We start from the raw sequence: 14,817 nt of genomic DNA, 5'->3' as shown, positions 1-14,817 counted from the left end.
TTGGAAGGACTGATGCTGAAGCTGAAACTCGAATACTTTGGTCACCCAATGCAAAGAACAGACTCACTGGAAAAGACCCTGATGCTGGCAAAGATTGAAGGCCAGAGGAGAAGGGGACGACAGAGGATGAGATGGTTGGATGGCATCACTGACTCAACGGACATGAGTCTGAGTAAACTCTGGGAGCTGGTGATGGACAGGGAAGCCTGGGGTGTTGCAGTCCATGGGGTCGCCAAGTTTAACACAACTGAGCGACTGAACTGAACTGAAGATTCAGACTGAGTGGAATGATTATGACAGGAGTCAGCTTGTGTTTCTTTTTTCTCTTGCATGTATCATTTTTTTGGCCATTCATATTTGGGAGTTGGTGATGGACAAGGAGGCCTGACATGCTGCAGTCCACGGGGTCGCAAAGAGTTGGACACAACTGACCGACTGAACTGAACTGAACTGATACCACCTGGAGTAGAAAATAGTTAGCCACTCCAGTATTCCTGCATGGAGAATTTTCCATGGACAGAGGAGCCTGGCGGACTACAGATCACAGGACTGCAGAATCAGACACGACTGGGCACGCACATACATCTATATACCTATCTATCTGTACACACGTACACAATATACATACATACATATAAACACATAAATATGGAGGTTGTATTAATTACAGTATATATACATATATGAAAGTGAAAGTCACTCGGTCGTGTCTGACTCTTTGCAAGCCCATGGACTATACACAGTCCTTGGAATTCTCCAGGCCAGAATACTGGAGTGGGTAGTCTTTCCTTTCTCCAGGGGATCTTCCCAACTCAGGGATCGAACCCAGGTTTCCCAAATTGCAGGCGGATGCTTTACCAGCTGAGCCACAAGGTAAGCCCATACACAAATATATATACACACATACATACATGCATTCACATACACACACACACACACACACACACACACATATATATGAGGAGGATATGTTACAGGCATCTCTTGCTAACAGGAAAGCCATCTGTAAAGCCTGAATTTCACAAGCCAACCCTTTGTCCAGGCCCCAAGGGAGGCAAGGGAGGCATCAGGGGATAGGGCCTCACTCTAGGCTCCATACACCAATACTGTCTATAACTAGATGTGTTAGGGGTAGCACACTGGCTGAAATCGCCCACCCTGGCCAGGCACCATAGTAACCATTTGCATGAGTTGTTTTACGACAGGAGGTCCTGGTAAAGATCACGAAACTAATAAGCCACCACCAACAGGAAGAGTTCAGGAAAGGTCAAAAGGAGACACCGCATGTCCAACCACCTCCCAGAATCCTTCTCTCTGCATCCATCTTGGCTGAACAAGGCATGCACCACCAGGAAGGACTCTGAGTCAGAATGACTGGCTAAAGACAACCCGGAAACTAATTCCATCACCATAAAACTGTGAGCCCTGTGCAACGTGCCTTGAAAATTTGTTTCCTGATCTCAACCCCAGTGAGCTTTTGGAGATCACGGGTCTGAGGATTTGGTAAGAAATCCAGCCTCCAAGTGAGGCGGTGGGGCATCCAGTCCTCTCAGCTGGTGGCTCACTGCCCCGGAGACAGGAGAGGAGACTAGCCCTTCCCTGCAGGAGGCAGGGCAGAGAGGCGAATGGGGCCTCGCAGCTAATGTCCCCCCTTCCCTGCTGATGACCAGGCTGTGATCATGCTAGGGACCTCTTTCAGGGAACACTAGACCACCCCTTCCCCACCCCAGGCCTACTGGGGAGACTTAGCAAATGCGCTGGCAACCCACTCCAGTGTTCTTGCCTAGAGAATCCCAGGGACTGGGGAGCCTGGTGGGCTGCCGTCTATGGGGTCACACAGAGTCAGACACGACTGAAGCGACTTAGCAGCAGCAGCAGCAGCAGCAAATGCACAAAAGGAAGTCCAGTGCCTACTGGGTCTTCCCAGCTGGGAAATCTCTGCGGGATATGACTGACTAAGGGGGTTTCTGTGGATGCCGTGGGTTCCCAAGTGCCATTTATGAAACTCTATGATGTAAGAAATGAAGTGTTTCCTGCCATATCAAAGAACAAGGATGTCATAGCCATCAGCCCTCCAAATGAGAATTCCTGAGCCCAGAGGGCACCCAGGAGAAACAATACCTGCTATCAGGCAGCCATCAGCCACTCCCCATGGTCAGCATTAAGGAGCTGGGAAGAGTGAGGGGGTGCAGAAAGGGGGAGGGGGTTAGGATGGGAGACTGGGAGGAGAGAAACGCAGGATACTGGCCCCGGAGAGCTGAGATGCATTTGAAAGGAATGATGTCAGTGAGCCCAGAGTCTTGTAATTTCCCATATGCAGAAAAAGGGCTAAATTCCTTAACTTGAGATATCTCTGTGTGTGTGTGTGTGTGTCTGTGTGTGTGTGTGTGTGTGTGTGTGTGTGTGTGTGCACGCGCGCGCGTATGTGTTAGTCGCTCAGTCATGTCCGACTCTATGCAACCCCATGGACGGTAGCCCACCAAGCTTCTCTGTCCATGGGATTCTCCAGGCAAGAATACTGGAGTGGGTTGCCATTTCCTCCTGCAGGGGATCTTCCCAACCCAGGGATCGAACCCACGTCACTTATGTCCCCTGCACTGGCAGTGGGTTCTTTACTGCTAGGGCCACCTGAGATACCTGGTCTCCCTTAATTAACAATAATTTTTCAATGTTCAGACCACCTGACATTTATCGAAAACTTCTATACAACCTGAACACACACCTCCCCCGACCCCCACCCCTGTCTCCTAGGAGCAGTTCCCTCAGGGTCACTTGAGATGCTGTCTCTGGGGTCTGAAGTCCTAAAAATTCCCACCGAATAAAACATAATTCTCTGCCTCTAGGTTGTGACTATTTTCTAAGGCAACAGTGGAAATAAGCTCTGAGTTTCAAACAACTCATTGAGGAGTGAACTATGTAATAACTCTTGTAAAAGGCAAAGCCACATCATATAAAATCCTTTGTTCCTGTTCAGTCGCTAAGTCAAGTCATGTAAAATGGAACCTCTAGAGTCTAGCCGCGACTTTTGATGAGCAGTGTTCAAATGCAACACTGCAAGACGGTCATAGCGCCTGGCTCGCCTCCTGAAGAACCGTGACCTCCCAGTGGGTGTGACCAATAATACAGCTCCTGTATCTGGAAGTGACCGGTCTCTGGCGCCCAGGCCTGGAAGGAGCTAACAAGACTAGACGCACTTCGCCACACGAGGGCGCTGCGGGCACAGGCATGCAAGCCCATCGGGCAGCCAGTGCAGAACCCTGCCAGCTTCCCCAGTACCTCTCCGTTCCATTTCTTTTTACAAGTGCTGATGAATTTCATACATCAAAGCCACATAGCTGTGTAAAGCCGACCTCGTGATTATCATATAAAGCGAGAAGCCTGAAAAGTTCAGTTAGATTTCCTAGTTTACAAAACATTTAATCTGCTCTTAACGCGCTTCCCAGGTGACTCAGTGGTAAACAGACACAGGTTCAGTCCCTGGATGCGGAAGATCCCCTGGAAAAAGAAATGGCAACCCACTCCAATATTCTTGCCTGGGGAAATCCCATGGACAGAGGAGCCCAGCGGGCTACAGTCCATGGAGTCGCAAAGAACTGGACACGACTGAGTGACTACAACGGAAAAGGCAACGGCAACCCACTCCAGTGCTCTTGCCTGGAAAATCCCATGGATGGAGGAGCCTCGTAGGCTGCAGTCCATGGGGTCGCGAAGTCGGACACGACTGAGCGACTTCACTCTCACTTTTCACGTTCATGCATTGGAGAAGGAAATGGCAACCCACTCCAGTGTTCTTGCCTGGAGAATCCCAGGGACAGGGGAGCCTGGTGGGCTGCCGTCTCTGGGGTTGCACAGAGTTGGACACGACTGAAGCGACTTAGCAGCAGCAGCAGCAGCAGCAGCAGAGCGGCTACACAGCAGCAAGAGGAGCAGAAGCTCTCTAGGCTTTAGCTCACATACTTCTCCCCCTGTTTCTCAGCCCCTGAAAGTCTCTGTGGCAAATAGTTCAAGTTACCGAGATGCAATCAAAAAACAAAGGTATAGGAGCTCTCCTTAAGTAAAGGCAGTAGCCCCATCGACAGCTTCTTGAGGACCGTGAATGTCTGGCTGCTCCTCCACCCAGAACTTGGGTCTCCCTCGTGCTCATCATGTTGGCTTTTCTAAATCAAGACTAATTTCCCTGAGGTCCTTCGAGGTCCCCTCGCAAAGGGGGGTGTCATAAAAGCTCCCTGGAGGAGAACAGAGACCCCTATTTGCAAGGCATGCCATAAAGTGATGAGGGGAGCCCCTATAGTCGACCATATGCATACAATGCCGAGAGTGAACCCTAAGGCCAGCTATGGACTTTGGGTGATTATGATGTCAGTATAGATTCATGCTTGGTTAAAAAATGCCAAGTGAGTGATGCTGATACCAGGGGAGGCTACATATGGGGGGCTAGGAATAGATGGGAAATGGTCACTGAGATAAGAAGCACTGGTCAATTTTATCACTTCGTTTAAATATTTATTTGTATGTTCATTTATTTGGCTGTGCAGGGTCCCAGCTGCAGCATCAAGATCTTCTTTGTATCATGGGAGATCTTTCGTTGCGGCTCACAGACGCTCTAGTTGTGGCACGGGCTCAGTTGTTCCAGGGCATGTAAGGATCTTAGTTCCCCAACCAGGGATCCAACCCATGTCCCCTGCATTGCAAGGCGGATTCCTAACCACTGGACCACTAGGGAAGTCCCAACTCTATTATTTTTTAAACTTCATTGCTCCGCATTTCCAGAATTCAAGCATACCACACTGGCCCAAAGGAAACTGCTTTAAAAATAACTGCTTAATATTCTAAATTACATGGAAAAAGTACAAAGTGCTTTGGTTTCCAAAGAGTAAATATTGCACAATGCATCCTCCTACTGCTCTATGATTTTGTAACAAATAATGGCCTGAATTTTTGCACTATGCTTAGGTTTGCTGTATGTTTATTATTAGTTGGTCTATGAAATATTTAGGTGCATTATAATTTTACATTAATATTTAACAAAGTCCTGCTAACTAAAAGGGTTATAGATGGTGCCAGGTAGACAGGTTACTGCATCAGGCCCCTAACTCTTGGGCTTCCTAATTTAAAGGAAAATAAATCAACCCCATTAGCATGATTTTATAGTAAAGATTTTTTAATATGCATTTCCAAAGGACTCTTCTATTCAAATAAGAATACTCTTCCTTATGTACTATTTCTGTAAGCCTATCACAAGGCAGGAAAAAAACAACAAATGGACTTGGGAGTACAAGGTCACTTAACATTTTTTAAACTGAAAAAACAAGGCTCCACCCACTCAAACTGCCTAAGCAAATATAATTAGGCTTACATCAGCTGTCAGTTCAGTTTGACAAGTTAGAGATGACCGAAAAAGTCTTAGTTGGCAAGTTACAGGAAAGCACAGATTCTTTAGCCAGGAATGGGAGTATCTTTTCTTCCTCCTCTGGTTCAAGATCTTATACTAAAATTAATATCTTTAGTGGAGACAAATCAAGAAAAAATGTATTCCCTAGAAGAAAGTGTCTCAGCAAAGAATGGGCCAGTTTTACAGGAGTCCTGTGCAAGAATTTTTGCTTCATGGACTAATTTCTGATCAGTCTTCAGCATTATTAATACTGTCTCATTTCATTCTGTGTTTAACAAGTACCTAATGACTCAACTTCTGCACCCTCTATTCATCAGCACAGGAAAACAGAACAGGGGAGAAATAGGCGGGTTTACTGGGAATGTCTCTGAAGAGGCTTGAGCCTCAAGCTCTGGACCCTTTTGAGACCCTGCACTTAATCTTAGTTTCATTATTTTCTCCTCTTAAAGAGCCCTCTCAAATTGTATCCACTTCAGGTCACACCAAATCTGGGTTATTCCTGGGGAGAAAAACAAGTCTCTTCCATCAGGCAGCTAATGCCCAGAGAATGTCAGCACTCCTGTTTCTCCCACCCCCTAGGACACCCTTGCTCCTCACCCCTCCTAAATCAGCACTTTCCTGGGCACTGTTTGCACAAGAGTCACCTAGGATGGTGCTGCCAACACAGTCACAAGCCTGATCGTAATTCTGACACAGGTTTCAGGTAAGGCGGGCTGATCTCCCTCTGGGGACGAAGCATGGCACAGATGTTTCTGCCTCAGTTTCCCTAACTTTCCAAGCACTTTCTAGAGAGCTGCCAGGGTAAAATGCAGCTCGCAGTATCATGAAGTTTGGCCATATTTGTTGGGTGCATGAAAACAATAATTACTTCCTCATTCAAAATCATTACCAACCCTTCCTTGTCCACAATAATAACATCTAAACTCCTGGCACTTCTCTGGTAGTCTAGTGGTTAAGCGTCCACATTGTGATGCAGAGGACACGGGCTCAATCTCTGGTTCTGGGAACTAAGACCCACATGCTATGGGGTAACTAAGCCTGTGTGCTACAACTAGAGAAAGCCCTTTGCCACAGTGAAGATCTAGTGCCGCCAAAAAAAAAGATTTTTTAATTTGTAAAAAATAAAATCCAACCTCCTCAGCATGGTGGCCTCTAGCAAGCTCCAGGTCCAGCCACCTCATGCCACTTCTCCTCTACCTGCAGCGTCCCTGTGATTCTGAAATGATCCCAGGCACCTTGCTGTAACAGCCTGTGCTGCTTTTAGGCCTTCTAACTGGTGGCCTCCTTTACCCACCGTGACCCTCACTCCCCCTCGCCAGCACACACATCACACTTCACAGCACAGCTCCTGGGTAGCTTGACCTGACCCCTCTCTGCTCCCACACCTCTCTTCTCCAGGCAGGTGTAGGCACTTCTAAGCAACCTTGGCCCCTGATAAGTACGTGCATTAAAGCTTTCCTCTTGCTGGCCTGCCATTGTCTCCCAGCCATTCCTCTCCTATCAGGAAATTCTGAAGGGCAGCGTCTGTATCTTTTCATCTCTGTATCCAGGATTCTTATTATGGGCCACAGTGCCAGTCAATTGAAAAAAATCATTTTTAATTAAAAAATTTAATTAAAATCAATTTTAAAAAATTTTAACAAATGTAGAGAGGGATTCAAGATATTAGATAACAAACAACAGGATAATATCAACAAGTAGACAACTTCTGTATACCCTAGTTATTGCTTTCAGTATCAAATAAAATGAAGACTGTATGAGGATTTATACTAGCCTCCATGCAAAGGTTTATCCTAAAGAATAATATTTACCAGCAAATGGGGCACATTTTACTCACACAAAAAGATGTGGGGGTCAACCAAGGGAGGAAAGAATTGAGAAGGTATTTAAGATCCTCTAAAAATTAGCTTCTTGGGATCTCTCGATTGGAATCAAGATCTCCACTCCTCAGTCCTGGGTTCTAATCCAAAGCCACTACTTCCATGCCTAACAAGTTGCGTAACACCTGCAAGCTTCATAAAAAGGAGAAAATAGTACAGACCTCACAGCACTGTCCTAAGGAACAAATAGAGAAATTTGCATGAAGCCACCCACTGATTCTGTGTCTGGCACCCAGTAAACGATGAACGAATGGTTGCTGTAACTTCCAGTGCTTATCAAGTTAAGCTTTATAAGATAATCCTGATGTTTAATAGGATTCCTAGTACTTGTTATTACAGAGCAACATACAACTACATATATTTCACATACAGGTCGCAGCTACAAGGTACTGATGTGGTTGGTTGTCCTTTTAGGGCTAAAAGGGGCTGAGTCTTTGGAGGGTGAAAATCTCTAGTTTCAACCACATAGCAGAGCATATGAGTCCTCTGGGAGATAATTCAGGCCACAGAGTGACACGTCTCCAGGTCCAGGTTTACAAGTAATCTCCAGTATCCTCCTGGCCTCCACTTTGGGGTCTGGAGCTTTCAGAAGTCTCAAACCTTTCAGTGCTCCTGGATGGTACACGTACAAAAATGGGCTGTTCTCTTCATCTTTTTTTCCCTGTAGCTATCTTTGAGCTATAACTATCAATACACTCTAGCCTAGTTCCATTGTTATTTAGTTGCTCAATCTGACTCTTTGCAACCCCATGGACTGTAGCCTACCAGGCTTCGCTGTCCAAATAATTTCCCAGGCAAGAATACTAGAGAGAGTTGCAACTTTTTTTCTCTAGGGAATCTTCCCCACCCAGAGATGAAACCTGCCTCTCCTGCGTTGCAGGCAAATTCTTTATCGCCGACCCACAAGGAAAGTCCCAGTCTAGACCTAGACGTGCTACAATTTGGGGGTTCCAATTGCTGGCTTTGGGGCCTGAGCAGTAAAGGGTGAGCAGCGCCCCCCCTGAGGCCAGCAAGGAGACAGCGGCAGCAATAAGTGAACCACTCCATGCAAGACGCAGGCAAGTCTCTCAAATCACCAACCTAGCCATCCTCGGAGAGTCCGACTTGGCGCTGACTCGGGAGCCCCTCTAGACATTGTGCATAAAAGCAGAGAGCCGCTTACCTCCTCAAAAGCACTGCAGCCTGTCACCACGATATTTGGCCTGAAATTGTCTATTTTCACTTTCTTCTCCATCCTGGTATTCAGATCGGCCAGGGAGGCTTCCGACAGGATCATGACGGGGCTGCAGTCCGGGTAGGCCACCTGCACCAAGGACACAGCACCGTCAGCCCTCGCTGCCCATGGAACAGGCTCAGCCCAGCTGCCAAGCTGGGTGAAGCCCAGAAGCCAACCCACCAGAATGCAGAAGGGGAGAGCTGAGTTCAGGAGGGAGAGGTGACTCCCTGGGCTTGGAAACAGCCAGATCAGCACTGGAGCAGGGTTCCTGACCCCAGCCCCCACCCCCACCCCAGGGCCGCAGATAGGGCTCCCTGTGCACACACAGAAAGCAGCAGGGCCAAGGCTACCCTGCAGCCCCATCTCTTGTTCCTCACTCCCACCCAGCAGTGAGTGCCCTGCCGCATCACCACCACCATCACCAGACAGGGGAAGGGTCTGCTGCCAATCACCTCTGCTCTAGCCCTGGTTTCCTTTTAGTTGCACCATTCACTCCCATGCATTTATTAAGCACCACCTATTGGAGAAGGAAATGGCAACCCACTCCAGTGTTCTTGCCTGGAGAATCCCAGGGACGGGGGAGCCTGGTGGGCTGCCGTCTATGGGGTTGCACAGAGTCAGACACGACTGAAGTGACTTAGCAGCAGCAGCATGCATCAGACACTGTTCTAGGAGGGGAAATAGCATGAATACAGCAGATAAAAGCCCCTGCATTCAAGGAACTTGTAGTTCAGGGATCGTGGGGAGAGACACCCGGAGATGGATTTTGAGCCTCATCTCACTGCACAAAGCCTTTGGTTTGGGGGCTGCAGCTGACTCAGTGGAGGTGAGGTGCCTTTTAAACACCAGAAATGATCACACACCACTGGCTGTGAAGGGTGGACTTGGGTAAACTCTGCTTCTGTGATTTTAGAAGACCTGGATTTAGAAAACCTCACGGACAGAGGAGCCTGATGGGCTACAGTCCACGGGGTCACAAAGAGTTGGGCATGACTGAATGACTGAGCACATAAGCACATAAACTTCACTTTGGCTTGCCAGCTCATCTTCTCTGTCCTCACCTGTCCAGGTAGCACCCTTAGTACCCCCCCGGGTTATCCCTTAGTTCAGTTCAGTTCAGTAGCTCAGTCATGTCCTACTCCTTGCAACCTCAGGGACTGCAGCACGCCAGGCTTCCCTGTCCCATCACCAACTCCCGGAGCTTGCTCAAACTCATGTCCAGAGAGTTGGTGATGCCATCCCACCATCTCATCCTCTGTCATCCCCTTCTCCTCCTGCCTTCAACCTTTCCCAGCATCAGGGTCTTATCCAATGAGTCAGTTCTTCTAATCAGATGGCCAAAGGATTGGAGCTTCAGCTTCAGCATCAGTCCTTCCTAACTGGGGCCCCAAGGGAGGCTCTCTGTGGGCCCAAAAGGAAGCCGGAAGGGAAGGGCAGCTCCCTGCAAGCTCACCTGGTACTTCTTGTCCAAAGAAGGGAAAATTTCATGTGACGCTCTTGCCTTCATGCTCTTTTCAAACTGAACCAGCCTGAAAGCATCCGTTTTCAAGAAGCTGGTGAACCACTGAGCAGCCTCGTCGCCACAGTCCCTGCCCTGGATGTCAAGACCAAACACCCTGGAACGGTCACAGAGAGCAGGGGGGTTACATTCGCACCTCAACACACTGAGTGGTGGGGTCAAGGTGGAAGAGCTGGGCTGCTGGGATCTGACTATCCTGGGAGACCAGTGAGTGGTCAGTGGGCCAAACCTGGGCAGAAGCAGAGCGGGAGGGAGCAGGGAAGAACCCGTCAGGTGCTCATAACTCATGCAGTTACAAGCTGAAATACTGATTTTTTTTCAAGAGGTGGGGCTGGAGCCTGATGCTCTGCATTCCTAACAAGCTTCGGGATGCCTAGGCTGCTGGTCCACGGACCACACTTTGAGTCGCAAGGATTTAGGATGCTTCAGAAAGGGAGAGGGACCATGGTGTGGTAGAGGTGCCCTGAACTTGGAGTCTGGTAAACCTGGTTCAAACTGGAACTCTGCCCTCTCTAATCTTACGACTTTTAGCAAATCATTAAACTCCTCTGACCTTCTGTTTCAGTTACAAATTGGAAATAATAATACATTACCTGCTTCACAAGGTGGACACAGGTTCCACCTGATAATGAAGGGGTCTTCAAGGATTTTTTTGCTTGAGCGGCCTCAAAAGATAAAAGCTATATACTCTCTTCCCCCAAAAAAGCTATGTACCCCTCACAGAATTGCAAGTTGACATGTAAACTTTCCTTCTTTTTTTTTAACTGAAATATAGTTGATTGACAATATTGTGTTCATTTCAGATATAAATGATTGAGTTATATATATACTTTTTCAGGTTATTTTCCACTACAACTTATATAAGATATTGAATATAGTTCCCTGTTTTATGGGCTTCCCAAGTAGCCATAAAGAGTCCACCTGTCAATCCCTGGGTAAGGATGATCCCCTAGAGGAGGAAATGGCAACGCAATTCAGTACTGTCATCTGGATAAGCCCATAGACAGAGAAGCCTGACAGGCTACAGTCCAGGGGGTCACAGAGAGTCAGACATGACTGAGCAGGCATGCACTGTGTGTGTCCCTGTTTTATGTAGCAAATCCTTGTTGTTTATCTATTTTATGCATTGCTCATATCTGCTCATCTCATGCTCTTAATTTTTCCCTCTCTCCCTCACTTTCCCCTTGGGAAACAATAAGTTTGTTTTCTATTTCTGTGATTCTGTTTCTGTTTTGTATATAGATTCATTTGTATTATTTTTTAGTTTTCATATATTTGTGATAGCATATAATATTTGTCTTCCTCTGTCTGTGGTTCACGGGGTCACAAAGAGTCGGACACGACTGAGCGACTGAACTGGACTGTCTGACATACTTAGTATGATTTTCTCTACGTCCATCTGTATTTTTTATAAGTTTAATTTGTTATGAAAGATTAAATTTCCATTGAATTGTAAATATTAACATTTAAAGTAAAATTATATCATAATTTATATGTTATACCTTAATATTATAAATACATATAAATTATATTAAAATAAAATAAAATTATGCTTTTAAAAGCATGCAATGGAATTCAAATGCCAGGGTAGTTGGACAGCTATTTTTAAAAACTATTTTTAATAATACATGATTAAGTCCTGGGTGTTCATTGGAAGGACTGATGTTGAAGCTGAAACTCCAATACTTTGGCCACCTGATGCAAAGAGCTGACTCATTTGAAAAGACCCTGATGCTGGGAAAGATTGAGGACAGGAGGAGAAGGGGACGACAGAGGATGAGATGGTTGGATGGCATCACTGACTCGATGGACATGGGTTTGGGTGGACTCGGGGAGTTGGTGTTGGACAGGGAAGCCTGGCGTGCTGCAGTTCATGGGGTCGCAGAGTCGGACATGACTGAGCAACTGAACTGAACTGAACTGAAGGACTTCTTTTCTGGCCCACGTTTTAAAAACTATTTTCAATTTTTTTCTCAGTCTAGGACTCCCCCAGTGGTCCAGTGGTTAAGACACCATGCTTCTGCTGTAGGAGGCATGGGTTCCAACTGCAGTTGAAGAAGTTTCACACGCCACCTGGGGCAGCCAAAGGGAAACAAAAATGTTTTCCTAGTTTTATTGAAACATAATTGACATACAGCACTGCATACGTTCAGGGTATGAAGCATAACGACTTGACTTACATGCATTGTGAAATGATCACAAGTTTAGTTAGCAGTCCTCATCTCATATTTTTTTAAGTTCCTTTTTCTTATGATGAGAACTCTTAGGATTTACTGTCTTCACAGATGGAATGAAAGAAGTTGATTTATAATAATTCCACTCATCCTTTGAATCCTTCTGTGATCTTTGGCATTCATTAAAAGTGTTTTTAATAATTTATCAGCAACAATTTGACTAGACGTGCCTTCATTTTAGTGTAAGACAAAGACTGAATCACCATCTTGTGGAATGACTTTACTCCCGTCATTAGAAACATTCTCCTTTAGCAATAACCAGTATTCTTTTATTGTCTGGGCCCCCTACAGGTTTTTCCCTCCCAGGGCAGTGCTCTCTACTAAGACAAGGGATGGGCAAGCCTTTCATCTGTACCAAGGAGAGGTGGAGAAGAGAATTTGCCCCCTGCAGATAATGTCACAGCTGCAGAGAGACCCTATAATATTCAAGGATCTGGAAACTGACTCCCTTAAAGAGATCCTAGCCCTCAGGGAGGTGTTTGCACTTCCCTGTGAGTGCCTCCTCCAGTCTGAAGGCCCCTGGGGTGATGGATGTGAGGGAATCCGAGGTGGACCATGAGATGCTCCCTGAGGCCCACAGACCTTGTCTGATGGCTAGACTCACCCCACCTACTGTCAAATCTCCATGCAGTTCTGAAGTTTCTTGGACCTTTGCCTTCTCTCTAAACCCTCTTCTTGGAGCCACTGTTCAGCCTCTGACTAACCCCTGGCGCCAACCCCATGGTCCTCTCATGGTCCTCTCCCTCACTGCCTTCAGCCTTTCTCCGAAAACTCTCCGCCACCAGTCTACTAATCCATACAGATCTGCTCCCCGGGCTGAACGCCTCCTTCAACCCCTTCAGGACAGCCCTCCTGTGTAAGTGCACACACTTCCACCCACTCAGGTGAGCCTAGTGTGGGCTCTCTGAGAGCACCCAACGGGGCAGGGGAAGACTAATTATCCAGTGCCCCTGAAAGTTACCCCCCCACACTAATCCTTCCTCCCTCCCCTCCCTGCTAAAGACTCTACCCTTCTGTCATTCCACCTCCGGCAATTCTCTCCGAATTTTATGAAAAGTTCACTTTCTTCCATGTTTCTAAATGAGATGTTCCATAATCACCACCTCACAGAAAAGAACCGCATCTCCCTGAGTGAGCATAACAGAACTACATTAGTTAGTAATCTAATTTAGTTCAGGATTGAAGGAAATCAACTCTGAATATTCATCGGAAGGACTGGTGCTGAAGCTGAACCCCCAATACTTCGGTCACTTGATGCAAAGAGCCAACTCATTAGAAAAGACACTGATGCTGGGAAAGATGGAAGGCAGGAGGAAAAGGGGACCACAGAGGGTGAGATGGTTGGATGGCATCCTCGACTCAATGGACATGAGCTTGAGCAAACTCTGGGAGGTAGTGAAAGACAGGGAAGCCTGGCATGCTGCAGTCCATGGGGTCACAAAGAATCGGACATGACTGAGCAACTGAGCAACAAAGTTAGTGATCTACTAATTTATAAAGCGAAATAACTCACTAAAAATACTTGAGAAGACATAAAAGCTTCAACGGACTTTTACAAAGAAAATCTAGGCAGTTTTACTGGAAAGTTTCACCAATGATCGAAGAATAAAAACTATCAAATGTAAATAGAAAAAGAAATTTAATTCTCACTTAAAATAGGACAAAGAGATAAGATGTCTAGGACTCAATCTAACAAGAGATGTACAATTCTATTATAGAGAAAATTATGAAATTTTGTTAAAGAAATAAAATAAGACACAAATAAGGGAGAAAAGATAACACATTCATGGATAGGGAGGCCATTGACAATAAAGATGTGAGCAACCTATCATTTATTTAAGGGCCTGCTATGAATCAGGCACTCTTGAAATAGATAAATAAATTCATTTCAATTTTCCCTAAATGGATCCTCAAATTCAATGCAATTCCAATAAAAATCCCAAAAGGATTTTACATGGAATTTGACAAGCTGATTCTAAAATCTGCAGGAAGAAAGTCCCTGGCAGTCCAGAGGTTGGGAATCTGCACTTCCACTACAGTGTGAATGGGTTCGATCCCTGGTTGCAGAACCAAGATCCTGCCTTCCACACAGTGAGGCCAAAAAAATAAAAACAATAACAATGTCCCATTGATTAAAAAATAAAAGTGTGAAGTCCAAGGATAGTCAAGACACTTGGAAGATAAAATAATGAGGAGACTCACTTTACTCAATATCAAGATATAAAGTAAAAGAAACTAAGACAGTGATGGATAGGATCAGGAATGGATACAGAATCCAGAGCAAAGGAGAGAGAGCTCAGAAAATAACTGACACTTTCTAAAGAAGCAAGTGGCTCAGTGATAAAGAAGCAGGAGATGCAGGTTCAATCCCTGGCTCAGGAAGATCCCCTGGACACGGAAATGGCAACCCACTCCAGTATTCTTGCCTGGGAAATCCCATGGACAAAGGAGCCTGGCAGGCTGTAGTCCATGGGGTTGCAAGAGTTGGACATTACTTTACGACCAGACAATGACAACAAAGATCTTAAGATGCCACAATGCAGGTGGCACTACAGATCACTGGGAAACAAATGGAT

At 46.1% G+C, this 14,817-nt stretch overlaps 1 protein-coding gene across 1 annotated transcript in view; it reads right to left on the bottom strand.

Moving 5' to 3' along the window:
• Window positions 1-14,817, bottom strand: part of MTARC2 (mitochondrial amidoxime reducing component 2) — a 37,584-nt gene that overhangs the window by 10,104 nt on the left and 12,663 nt on the right. Inside the window, exons 3-4 of the mRNA XM_068986055.1 lie at window positions 9,942-10,104; window positions 8,435-8,575 (exon numbers count right to left, since the gene is read on the bottom strand). Of these exons, the coding sequence (XP_068842156.1) occupies window positions 8,435-8,575; window positions 9,942-10,104 (304 nt within the window). The remainder of the gene's footprint in view (window positions 1-8,434; window positions 8,576-9,941; window positions 10,105-14,817) is intronic.

This window comes from Capricornis sumatraensis, chromosome 14, assembly GCF_032405125.1.
Source record: "Capricornis sumatraensis isolate serow.1 chromosome 14, serow.2, whole genome shotgun sequence".
Classification (NCBI taxonomy): domain Eukaryota; kingdom Metazoa; phylum Chordata; class Mammalia; order Artiodactyla; family Bovidae; genus Capricornis; species Capricornis sumatraensis.
The sequence above is the reverse complement of the archived record's forward strand: the minus strand, read 5'-3'. Positions and strand labels throughout refer to the sequence as shown.